The 13,299-nt window shown below is 46.0% G+C and overlaps 1 protein-coding gene across 1 annotated transcript in view; it reads right to left on the reverse strand.

Annotated features, from left to right (window-relative positions):
• Nucleotides 1-984: 984 nt before the first annotated feature.
• The window catches only part of LOC135383967 (uncharacterized), a 72,309-nt gene continuing 59,994 nt past the window's right edge, over nucleotides 985-13,299 (reverse strand). Inside the window, exons 4-5 of the mRNA XM_064613238.1 lie at nucleotides 3,790-3,896; nucleotides 985-1,388 (exon numbers count right to left, since the gene is read on the reverse strand). Coding sequence (XP_064469308.1) covers nucleotides 3,811-3,896 — 86 coding nt within the window. The 3' untranslated portion in view covers nucleotides 985-1,388; nucleotides 3,790-3,810. The remainder of the gene's footprint in view (nucleotides 1,389-3,789; nucleotides 3,897-13,299) is intronic.

Below are 13,299 nucleotides of genomic sequence, written 5' to 3' on the forward strand. Positions count from 1 at the left end.
TGTAAATGCTTCATTGTGGAGGTAATCTCATACGGGTAGACTGAGGAACTGACTGAGGAACTCATACTCCCGGAACAACAATAACTTTATTTGAATAAGTGATGATGAGGAAGACCGTACCCTTGAACTTCTTTTCCTTCTTGTGTCCTCCCGGCAACATGGGGTAATTGGAGTAGATTTACACGTAAGGTGTGTCAGCGTATTAGTGTGGCGGCATGTCCCCCCCCCCCCCAAAAAAAAAGCGTATTCCAGTAGTTTTTCGTACAGTTCAACGCTCCCTTGGAGAAGCCGTCGTGTAGCTGGAAGAATGGAAGCAGGGAGTAGGCAACAACAGTAATTACTAATTCCTGTGAGACCTGTAAGCTTTGGTGCAGTATGCCAACAGCACTCTGGAGGCTTCCTGTTCTTGTTGGAGGCGTTGGCCCTGACGAAACGTTATGCCATGCGTTTGATTTCTTACCACCTGGTAGCTACTTATTGATGACTCGATGAGCGGTCGCTTATGGAGGCAATTTAGCCAATTGACCACAAAGAAAACTGATCAATCCTCAGAGAGTAAGCAGACGGAAAAGGTTGAGGTTGGGATTCGCTGATACATCGAATAAAATACTGTTCTTGCTGTTGTAATAAGGGACAGCAGGGGTAGGAAATTGTCTATTCCGTGTCCAATTGTCTAATCCATTAGAAAACAGAAGATGACGGAACCATGAAGCATTCAGACATTAAAAAGTGTTAAAATCTGGGCTGGTTGGTGATTCACTTAAAAACCTTTAAAGACCCCTAGTGGCGAGACTATCAAAGACTGCTTACACAAACGACGTGACAGGCCGCACCGGAAAGTGCAGTTCAGTGCGACGTTGCCCTGTATTCATATGCGCGCGCGTCGTCTTTAACCTATTTTTGAACATTCACGCACGCTGCATATAGCGGACATCATCCTGCCACAACCCGAAGTCATGCAATGAGAATGAAAGAGGGGCTATCTTCCATAAATACAACGCCCTTTATTTTCTTTCCGCCGGTTGGTAGATGCGCTCCTAAAATATACATACCTCGAAGACACGGGAAAGCGCTCGCACGGCGCCACGGGAAAAAGAAGAAACAAAACACAGCCCGAGTCCGTTGCACAAAGTACGTAAGTTCATTCCCGAGCGCACCTTGTGTGTCTGGCAAATGCTGCAGCGTTCTTTCTGCACTTGTGATCATTGCATTCTACGTTTCGCATCGCACAGCGACGCGTTTCTGCGCTAAGGAGTCTTGCTGCGTGAATGCTTGCCCGAGTCTCGTAAACAACACTGCCTGATGATGCCCCTCCGCCTAAGGCGTTCACCGGCAGGAAGCTGTTTTCTTCATCTGCCGTTCAGCCACTTCAAAGACGAATGTTCTTTCTGCGGTAAATAGAAAAGACCAATAAGTAAGCGCAACATGGAATACTGTATTGTACATAATACTCCACTTCAGAACACGGTCTCGAGTTTATATGCAGGAGACAAAGAAAACATGCGATCCGCACGGGCATTTCAGCGACCTTCGCGTACTTCTGCGAGGAGAGTGTACCATGTAGTTGTGCTTCGAAGTTTGCTGCTGCGGGAAGAATTGGTCGAAAATGTTGAGAATGCGTCATATGTTTCTCCTCTTCCTAACTTGAAATGGAATAACTACACAAAATAAAACATAACTATTTCAATAGTAATTATAAGGCAAGTAAATGCTTTCAATACTAACAACTCGATCCTTTCATTTACAGCACCTCCAGTAGCCTCCTTTCAACCGCTGGGAGAATGTTACAATGAAGGGAGGTTTTAGTTGCAACTGTATAATTATACTTTTACGCAAGTTTTCCCTGTGATCATTACACATATTTTGTTTGAGAGTTTTACCCAATTTGATATCAAGACAAACGTTCCAAGAAAAGTTTTCCAAGTGCCTTTCAGAGGGTACTTGGAGACTGCACTCCGTGACTTCAAAGGTGCGGGAAGGAGTACGGAGAAGGAAAGAAAGGAGTTTTGAGGGGACTGAGAAGGTTTAACTCCAGGACGATGTTCATGAGCAGGCAGTCAGGTAGCACAAATGAACACACTTTCTCTCGCTCTCTTTCTGTGTTCTTTAATGAGGACATAATGAAACCCTTGAAGGAAAAAACGCCACATGTCACATTTAAAATGTCAGCCTCGGGCACTTCCATGAAAAGCATATGCGGTTTTATTATTGTGTTTTAATGTCATTCAGGAACTCACTATCCTTGACATCATATTCTCATGAGCGCTGTCGCCCTTAATCATTGGATGACTTCTGCGTGTTGTTTCTATAGACTATCACCCGTTGTGACGGTGCTAAGGGAGTAAGAAGGATGGTCAAGACATTTGGCCAACAGTCACAAGAGGGAAACGGAAACGGTCCCGTCACTTTTTTTCATTCCGTGTTAACGCCGCGAAGAAACTGTGGCTATAAGCCACGTACAGAGGTGGACAGATGGAGAGAGGACAGCAGGAAGGAGTGGGGGACAGGGGGTGGGGGGGGGGGTAGTATGCGCCCTGGACTGAGTTCAGGGGGAACTGTGCCGACGTTCGTCTGGAAAGTCTTCGGAAAAAACACAAGGAAAACCTCAGACTGCACAGCCTGGTGGTACGATTCGTACCCACCACTTCCCAGTCTTCAGTACGACTTTGGCTACACCACCAACAAGCTTTATCAGACATGTTTAGGATACTATATAAAAGTATCTAATTTACGATACTCAATACTGAATGGAGAACGTAAAACATGCAAATGCTTCGAAGTGAATGTAATTACAGTGAAGTACTATAAGTCCAAGATGAACATTCAAGGCACATTGAGAATACGCGAGGATCGATTCTCAAAACAGATTACCGATTTTTAATTTAAGAACTTTATTAGAATTTATTAGAATTTTTAGTCTTTATTAGCTTGCAGTAGGAGTTACATTTCAAAATGCCTCGCAGTGATATTCTTCTTATTTGAGCAGCGTAACAAGGATTGTAAAGAGGCGTACCACGGGTGCAGTTGATGGTACGGCATCTCACGAAGAGTCAATGTCTCGAAGCACGAAACTGGCTGTGAGACACGCGGGAAATATTCCGTGGGAACGGTTAACTAGATGCGGTATAATGGTTGCATAAAGAATTTGGAAACCGCGCAAACAAAAAATAATTATGGTATAAAGTAGAAAATACTGAGGCTGTGCCATAACTAGAGTATAGAGATACCTCTCTGACAAGGTATTGAGCAAGACACTCACCCAGCAAGATATTTTAAGATACAGTATCCCGAGTACGGCACTCAAGGTACGGTATCTCTCCCCATTATTTTTTTCGTCAACATCAACGTCAATACCAAGGTAGGGTACGCGGTGCGGCACGCAATACGTACAAGTCTGCGCATTATACAGGCAATGATAAGGATGTGACACTCACACACTGCCTGATTTATTCACTGTGGAAGACAGCAGATAGCTGCTCTAACGAAACATAGTTGATAGCGCACTACAGAACCCTACCCTTACATGCTACCCTACATTTTCCCGTCTCAGAAGACACAGTAGACAAACATGCACAGAACAAAATGCAAAACAGTAACTCTGACATGTCATCCTAAGCACCATATTATTTGCGCTGTGTCAGAGCTTAAGAAAGGAGTCAGGAATGTTCGGGCTGAGATGTCACATACTGACAGTTAGCCTTCATTTTCCTTTTTTGTTTCTTTTTTTTTATGGCGTACACGATACTTTCTGACTTGGGCATAATCAGTTTGTGCCCCGAGGCCACCTACCGTCATTGCAGAAGTCGAAGTCTACCTCAGTGCCAGGCACAGGACGACTCCCGCTGTGACCAACAAGGTATTCAGAGCGTACAGACCCGCGGCATCTGCATCGAAGTCTGTGAGACAGGGGAAGAGTTCACCACCTTAGCATTTTGTACCAATTACTCACACATGTGATGCATCATGGGTATACGCATATGCTTCCACAAGCGTATTAAGATGGTAAAGTAACGCAAAGATGCATCTTCGATCTTATCTGTATCGTTTGACCTAATTCAGAGGAATAATTCTACTATCTTACAACTTCTCTAGGTTATAGCCTTTATATTTCTACACTCTAGCCTGTTCCTCTCTACGCGCAGTCCACATTTCTGAGAGATACGAAAAAGGCTGATACGAAAACACACTTGAAGATAGATTGAGTTATGAGTTAATTAAGTTAATTGAGTTAATCCGCTCGATAGTTGAACCGAAGGGGGTGCAACAAAACGCTTAGATGGTTCTAGCTGGCTCACGTTACTGTGAAGGAAATGAGTAGCGCCCAATAGACTAATATGTGTAGCAGCTAATGTTTCCATGTTTTACTTGATTTACACTGTCACATTCCTTTCAAATGTGCTAGAGCTCAGTATAGCTCAATTTGAGTGACGCTTCACCACAAACTTTTGGTGCGCTTTCTGCCACCAAGAAAATGCGAAATGCATGACCCAGGTCCGGATTACGGTTAATCGATTAATGCGAACTGAGTAGGCTAACAAGATGGTAACGCCCTTATGCGAACCACCGAGACGAAGGCCGATAATGAGCTACAGTGTCTTACACGAAATTCCCCAAATTGGGAGTGAATTCCGCAGGGAAGTTTACTGCCACCGTAATCTATCAGAGTAACGCTGCTTCTAACTCTACTTCTTGTAACGGAGTGTACCTCGAAATAGATGTGATCGAAATCCCCGTTGCAAAATAAACTGCTGTAAATAAATGTTATCTGACTATCAACAACAACAACAACTTTATTTTCGGCCTTGGAGAGTGGGGAGTTTCATCGCAACCGGCGATACTCTACCCCAGTGCTTGGTGGAATGGGGGGAATAAAATAACGAGCCCCTTCACAATAACGATCGAAGTCAAATGCCACTAACTAATCGAAGTCACTATCAAATGCACAGTCGTGCGCGGAAAACTGCCAACAGCGAGCTTGGACTAACCTGGGCATACAGATGTCAACACCGAACTTTGACTAACCTAATAATAAACTAACTAGCGCGCTGTTCCGTCGTGTTCGCCCAGCTAAGCCTAACGGCCACTAAAATGTGCCTTTCGTTTGCTAGAACGACTTGGACAGACATCGAAACCCCATGACTTCGAGTGGTTAAGTAGTGATGTCGTGTTCTTAAACGCCGCATGTCATCTTACGAAGCAACCGAGCATTCTCCTTCATTTTCCTTGTTCCGAGAACGTGTATTTCGAGATCTGGGATTTCGTAACAGGGAATATCGAGGTCCTACCCTCGTAACGACATACTCGAGACAAGACAGAAGTGAAGGATACCTCACGTCCGTGAGTTGCACAGGGAAAAAAGGCAGGGAAGAAAAAGGCAGGTCGTATTCCACAACAAAAATTTTACGCAAAAACAAAAAACGCGATTTACTTCTCGGCTTTTACCCACTTCAACTCAAGACAGAGTCACACACCTATTCAATCAGCGTGTAGACTACATCAAAACTCAAAATCCAATATTCAACATGTACAGAGAAACACTGTAGAATGATGTATATTACAATCACATATTATTATCTTTATACTAAAATATGAATTCATGCTAAAATCTTTAGCTTTGATTTTGGATTCTCGTGTACCATTCACGTAATTTCAGCTTTACAATATGCCACACTTCAACTTTATGTTTTGCTTCTTGCAGCGACACAACGATAGAAACAACTATATATATATATATATCAAGTCTACAAGTAAACAATTCACTTCTTTCAAACAAGTATATCTAGCGAGGATATGCTGGTAATGGCAATAGGTCCTAACAGAACGCGACAACAACATTTTCAGGTATTTGAACACTACCTCTCATTATAAACTTGACTGTTTATTGCCCTTCATTTTTGTTTACTGCTCACTACGCCGACAAATGCCTCTGTTCTGTCCTGCTTTTCCTCAGCGCCATCTTGGCTACCTAGTCCAACGGACAGGATAACGAGAACACGAGGCAGATGCGAGCATTTATCACTGACGCAGGGAAGTAGGAGTCCAAAGCGTGCAAGGAAGAGGCTTTCCATGTGGCCACTAATGAAGGAAAGCCTCACGCAGAATGCACGCACGTGTTAAGGGAAGAAACAAATAAAGAAAGAATCGCCCATCAGAGTCATTTGTCGGCGAAGACATAAAAGTCATTCACGACCCTTCACTTGGATCAGTCAAATGACCGGCAGCAAGCACAATGAATTCTTGCACATGTCCTAAGCGATTTTCGATGAGATCAGAAGCTGTTCATATAAAATATGCGCTCCCTGTCTATGCACCGACTGACTAAGTGATATTCGATAAATCGCTCAAAATGCCTTTCTGAGCTTGTCGTTTTGTGCAACGCGTGGCAACTTCTACCGTGATTTAGGTTTACTTCACGGCCTCTTTCGGTGCGCGTGCTACACATGTTCATTAGCGCTGCATATTTCATGTCTGCTAGTTACCGCGCATCGCTGTGATAATTAAATAAACAGTGGCGGGAACAAGCCCAGCATCACCCGCGCGTCATTCTTTTTCTGTACTTTAAAGCTACGTCATCGTGCCATATACCGTTGTTTGTGTATTTTGTCCGGGCACTCTGATATGGCTTTCTTATTTCGACATGGTTTATAGTTATTCTGACTTCCACCCAACAGTGAGAATAACGCATGCCTTTTCAAAGAAGCTCATACTTATTCAAAGGTTCACGGTAAGAGCGGATGTGCTTATTAATGCGTTAGCATTAGAGTCCTCGCTACGCAAGAACGGTCTACGACGTGGTCTGTCTGTAGCCACGACGCGGTGCGCATGCGCGGTGAGTGGAAAAGGAAGCAGGGAAGGTGAGGGCGCGTCCAGACTGCGACGCGCGACATGGCGCTGGCGCGTCGGCAGCGCAGCTGTGGTGGCCGACAGGTTGACGTATCTGCCGGGCGCCCTATGGTTATGAAAGCTGTGCGAAGAGCGGCGGCGAAAGAAGGCTGAGGCTGCAGGATGGTGCCGCCAAGCTGAGGAAGCCCGAAAGGCTCGTTTGGCTACGGATGCTGTCTTGCGCTAGCGTTGTGTAGGGTCGTGTGTAGAGATGCAAAATTTCCGGAAATTTTGAATCGCTCGAAAAAAAATAAACGGTTTCTTTCAGGGTTTTTTTTTTCGAACAATTGCAAATAATAGAAACAAACGCGGTTACTGCTGAGTCGAAGCATTGCCGGCCAAGCCACAGCATACAATGAGCTAGAATCTTTAGTAGTGTTCACCCCCTAGGCATAAATGCAGAACAGAGCATCGCATGAGACAGCTGTCGACTCAGCGATAGGTAATTGGAACAACCCGTCCACTCCGACCAGAACTCCGTCATTATGTGAACGCGATGGCGATTGCTTGGAGCAGCCAGACGGAGCTCTAAGTTGGTGGTTGTTGGCGGATTAGAGGCACCTCAGGCACTGTTGGCGGGTTGGAACGCATCGAAGGCACGAAAATTTACATATTTGAATTTTATCGCCAGGAAATTTTGGGCAATTTTTGCGGAGATGAGGAAAAAAACCGAAAAGGAAGCTTTTTTTCCCCAAAATTTCTGGTTTTTTTCGGGGCTTCTCATCTCTAGTCGTGTGAAGGGTTCTGTAGCGTTTGTGAAGGGTCGTTGAAGGATCGCTGAAGGGTGTGTAGCGTTGTGAAGGGGAGTTCCCAAAGGGTTTTCAAGCTTAAATGCTAACGCATTTCCGTCGGATCCACCAATAGGTCGACCAAAATTTGTCTCTTCCAGGACCCGATAAGAGGCTCGATTAGCTTCCGCTTTGTTGTCAGCTTCTTTTCTGAGGTTGCTCTCGTCCATCCCTCTGGCACAAATTTTCGACTGGGCTAAGATTCGGGGTGTTCAGGCGCCTTCAGCAACTTGACGTGATCACGTGATGCGTGCACACGCTATTGCTAAAAGACGACACCTTCAACGACGTCTCTGGCACTGTTAAAACAAAACTTTACCGCGTAACACGCTCCAAACCAACCATAATCCCAAATGACATTGTTCTTTCGCTGGAAACCGGGGGATTACGCCTCATCGTGACAGTTACGCAATTATGTGAATTGCAGTCGGCCTCCGTGGATCAGTTAGGCCCGTGTCCGCCTACTCCGCGTGATCCCGAAGTTGCGGGTTCAATCCGGGTTGAGGAATAGCAAGTCGGTCTATGCCTGAGTAACCTTCCCTCGCTTTTTTTTTCAATAAACATATTCTCCCCCCCCCCCCCCCCCCCCGTGTCGAGGACGCCAGCGTCTAGGTGGCAGGGCACAAATTGCTTGGACACGCCGCCTTCTCCGAGGACCGTTTAATATGGTGCGCTGAACTTTAGCCGGCGCTCCTTAAAGAATTTCCCCCCAGGTGTCCAAAACTAATCCACACACCGACGACTCCACTGCGGTCTCGCGACTTAAAGCGCTGCGAATTATCATTATCAGGTTTCATCGCGCTCTTCAGGAATCAGGACTGGTAACGGTATCGTTCGTTGCAATAGTTGGTTTTCAACGTGTTATGTGGTGAAGCTCAGTTTCAATATTTTTTGTTTAGTTTCGAGTTAGCGTCACGAAGCAACTGTGGCTATGAGCGGCGCACAGTCGTGGACAGATGGAGAGAGGACAGCAGGAAGAAGTGGGGGACATTGGTCCTGGAGCGACTTCAGGGGGAACTGTCCCGTAGTTGATCTGGAAAGTCTAACGGAAAACTCAGGGAACACCTCGGGCAGCGCAGCCGGCGCCGGGATTCGAACCCGCGTCGCCTCCGAGCCCAGGCGTGGAAGGCTATCATCCTAACCACTAACTCCCGCGTGCTGATGGAAAAGGCTAGTTTAAAGTCCGACGGAGCGTGGCGTAATGACGCGCAACGCACCGCCGCGCATCGCTAGCCGCCGCCGGTGAGTTCATAGTTCGACCACACTTCGCGCGGCGGCAACGCGCGACTACGTCAGCCGCCGTCGGGGGAATACAGCAATGCTCTACATCTGGCGGTGGCCAGCGAGATGTGCACGGCGTGGGCTCCTGTTGACTCTCATTTCGCAACATGGCGTCGCCCATTGATCTTTGGATCGAAACTGTGAAGGAATAGTGCAAAGGAAGCGCATAATGCTCGCTGACGGTATTGATATTTTCCATAACAAGTCTCTCAGTGAGGTTGATTTATGATACGGAATGAAATAAACATCTTTTTTCAGTCCATAGCGGCGCTTTAACTGCACTAACGTCACTACACTCTCCAACCTCGATTTCAGCATCGCGCACGTAAAATTGGTTTCTGTCTCCCACAACCACTGTGACAAGCATCCTCCCTCAGCAACCTCACATTAAAGTTTGCTTGAAGGCACTGGTCGCCCATTATGAAGAGGCAACGACGGCACCGCAATATAAGGAGCACTGAGGCAGAACCTCGAACGCCCCCAGAATAAGATACCCGTATCCCACTCCTTTATCGCGCTTTCCGTTCTCATGTACTGCTTCTCTCAGAACCTTACATAACTGTTGTAAGGTTCCCGTTATTTCGTTCTGGTGACTATTATGCTGTGAGCAAGAAATAGTTTTGCTGATTGCTTGCGTGAAGGATGGAGATGGAGTACAGCAATTTGCATCTCGGCAACTGATTACGATACATGTGTTACAGGTGTCGGTTCCCGGGAACATCTCCAGCGCCGACAGATATGCGGATGCGCATCAAAGCTGATTCTTATACAACTTGCATCCCATGAAGGATGACTGTCGAGACTAAGAAGCCTCCGACATCGGACACAATTTTGCCGGGGCACTGAACACATTGCATTGAATGTGTTTGGTCCATCGGCGTCTCTAAAACGTAAAAGACAATGAAGAAAATAGGACCAGAATGGATCTAGGTACTACATGTTTATTACGGTGTTTGGCTACGCATCTGTTCCCCCAGGACGTTCGTTACAATAATGAAGTAAAAGAATAATATTACAACAAGAGAATGATAGCGTCATTTCAATAAAGAAAAAGTTCCCATTGTGTTACGCAAAACGAAGTTTGATAACAACACGATATTAGACGGCATCGTTTTGTTTTAATTCTAGTGTTAGGCCTCGTCTTGCCGCATGTTGTTAAACATGCCTCAGCGAAACAAAGCGGAACGTGCCACAAAACAGCAATCGCTGATTTCGACGTGTAGTGGCGTTGTCGAGCGACCAAAGGAATGCCTGGAGGCAAACACAAGATGAGCTCGCCAATGTCCTATCCAGATGCGTCTGGGAGTGCCAATAGGAATGCTTTGAAGAAGCGGAAGAAGCATGGTCCCTCAAGGCAGAAGCAGATGAAAACAAGAAATAAAAAACGAGTGCATTGTTGCCTGACCTGATGGGGACAGCGCAGAGCATTTCTTTCTAGTGATCACTGAAGGATGGAGAGAGGGAAATGCTATTTAAAGTCCACGGGCACGAAAGTGAGCGGTAGCTAGGTTGCGAACTACTTTCTTCAGTCGCACATAAGTAGGTACGAATTCCCAGGCATACCGCGGTAATCGTCGTGTGCAGGCGCAATAATACGCAGGGTGCCATTGCATTCCAAACCGCACTGCTAGCGTGGAAGCGTGGCTACTTTTCTTTCTCCACATTTCGCATGTTTTCACATGTGCATCTCGTCGGACCCAGCCCCCGTCATCATCTCAACGCCCATTCGTTATCGTTCTAGTGTATTATTGTTACTAGTTCTACACGCGTTATATATCCTGCGCGCTGCCATGATCCTTGCAAGCATCGAGCACAAATTTCGATTGAAACGATACCCTGCAGGGCATTTTGTACCCCAGCGGCACCTTCTCCGCGAGACGGATGAGGGCCCAAAATACAAGTCGCTTTCTTTGCGTAACGAGGCTGCCTTGGAGGCTTTTATATTGACTCAGGCCCAACTCGGGTTTCTAATCGGAAGATGCACAAAACCACCGGGCCTGCCTACTTCACTCCCTCATCTTCTTGTCATCATCTCCAGCTACGGTCATCGTGATGCCCACATCTGTGAGGCCAACAACGGCAAGCTGTTGGCGTAACCGCCACCACCATGTGCAGTGCACACAATACGCAACAACATCATCATCAAATAGGTGATGACCACGACATGGGGTTTTGAGATGCACGGAACTTTGATCTGCGTCTCACGAAATACGTTCGTACCGGCATGGTGGTGGTGGTGGCGGCGGTGAAAGGGATCGCCGTTGTCGGCCTCACAGAGGTGGGCAACGTCACGACTAACGCCTTGGGGGAATGTGCGTTCTGGGCCGACTTCTAAGGGAACTGTGCCGACATATGTCTGAAAGCGTCGTACCGGCACCATTACTCGTCGCACGTAGGCTGTGCCTATTACAGAGCTGCTTGTACTGTCTGACACACAAACGCGCGCGCGCACACACGCAAATACACAATACAAAACTTCACGCGCCTAGGAACATTTTTTAAGAGCAGCTACGAACAGCATTTTGCACTATATCGCTATTTCAGTGCTTTTAACCGTGTGACACTTTGTGTCATGTGCCAGCTTCGTCTTGATTAATTGCCAGCATATGTTTACTAGATGTCGCTTGCCTCGTTCTCTATATGTTTATAGGTCTGTTTGTTTGAGAAAAAAAAAAGAAAAGATGTAAAACAGAGTGAGTGCGTGTCTTCCTCATCCGAAAGAAGCCCTTTGGCAAGTCGTCGCGAAGTCGTGCCAGCGTGGTGTAACCGTTAGAACACTTAACCGATAATCTAGAAGCGTTGCTTGGAGTCCTACCGTTGCCTGACTTTTCGACGACTGCCCCATTTCCCCTTCAGAAACAATTACTGAGGCAGGAACCCTTTTCCGACATACGGATTAGAATGACACTGATTTGTGCAAATTGGTCACACATTTTGGCGCCCGAATGGCGACAGCGAACTCCCAACTACCGAATTAAAAACCGACAAACAACGGTAGCATATCAGTTCGCGGTAAAGAAATTGGGAGAACGAGTGTTCTGGTCAAATGTGTTATGGGTAAGCGGGGTATGACTGGGAATCGGTGGCCAGGACCTTCCCAGAATGCAATGCGTTCGCTCAACACACTTTCATCTATGGAAGGCGCCTCTGTGCTTGTGGGGAATGAAGGAAGCGACGCGTCGCTCTTGACCAATCGGAAGCCGGTCCGGAAGCGGTTGCTGGCGCAGCTGCGCGTCAGCAACGAGCGGAAACGTAAATGTGACCAAGTAATTCGTATGTGCTGCTGTTGTGTCTTTGTGTATCGTGTTTATTAACTTCTGTGGAAAAACTACGCTTTATGTAGTAATAGGTTCTAAAGTCTAGTCTAAATCGGGAAACGCACCGCTAAGTGCCGCTAGGAGATTTTCCCCGATTTTTTTGCCCCCCGAGATTTTTGCCGATAGGAGATTTTCCCCGTCAGGCCAACGACGCGAAATGCACAGTGTTTTTTGTTTGTTTGTTTGTTTGTTTTTTGCCGAGAAAACGCCTGCGGGACAACTGCTTAAGCTGGCTGCTCAAGTGGTATCTTCGCTTCCGAGTATATATATATATATATACAGGGTGTCCACGCTAAGTGTGAACAGATTTGTTAAAAATATATCAATCACTTTTTCCGAGATGAAATCAATTGCAATATAGCATATGCTGAAGGGCACTCCCTAGGGGGGCATTAAGAGACTCCTAAGGCAATGTCTTAATTAACTTTCAATAATTAACTTTTTAATTATAAAAGCTACGAAGTTGCTCCAATGAGAACATCTGATCTCTTCGGTCACCAGATACCAAAACCGTTTTCAGAACAAAAATCCGTTCGGTAGATCGTCCGCAAAAAAATCGTGAAGGAACGCCATTTTTTCTTTATTTGGTTTATTGCGCATCTTCAAAGAAGCGGCTTTCCTTTACCCCCAGTGTGAGAGAGTGAAAGAGCACAGTGTCGCCCCATGCGTCGAAGATTAGCTTTAACTTGCGGAAACAAAACAAAAACACAAATCTATCGGATGACTCTATCGCGACTGCCCTTATCTTGGGCTGCATTTTCTGTTTTCTTTTAATCTTTTTCCAGGACGCAAGAGGCGATAGTGTGCTCTTTCATCCTCTCGTATTGGGGGCGAAGGAAAGACGCGTCTCTAGAGATGCGCAATGAATAAAATAAAGAAAAAAAATGGCGTTCCTTCACGAATTTTTTGCGGACGATCTATCGAACGGATTTTTGTTATGAAAACGGCTTTGGTATCTGGTGACCGAAGAGATCAGATGTTCTCATTGGAGCAACTTCGTAGCTTTTATAATTAAAAAGTTAATTATTGAA

This window comes from Ornithodoros turicata, chromosome 2, assembly GCF_037126465.1.
Source record: "Ornithodoros turicata isolate Travis chromosome 2, ASM3712646v1, whole genome shotgun sequence".
Classification (NCBI taxonomy): domain Eukaryota; kingdom Metazoa; phylum Arthropoda; class Arachnida; order Ixodida; family Argasidae; genus Ornithodoros; species Ornithodoros turicata.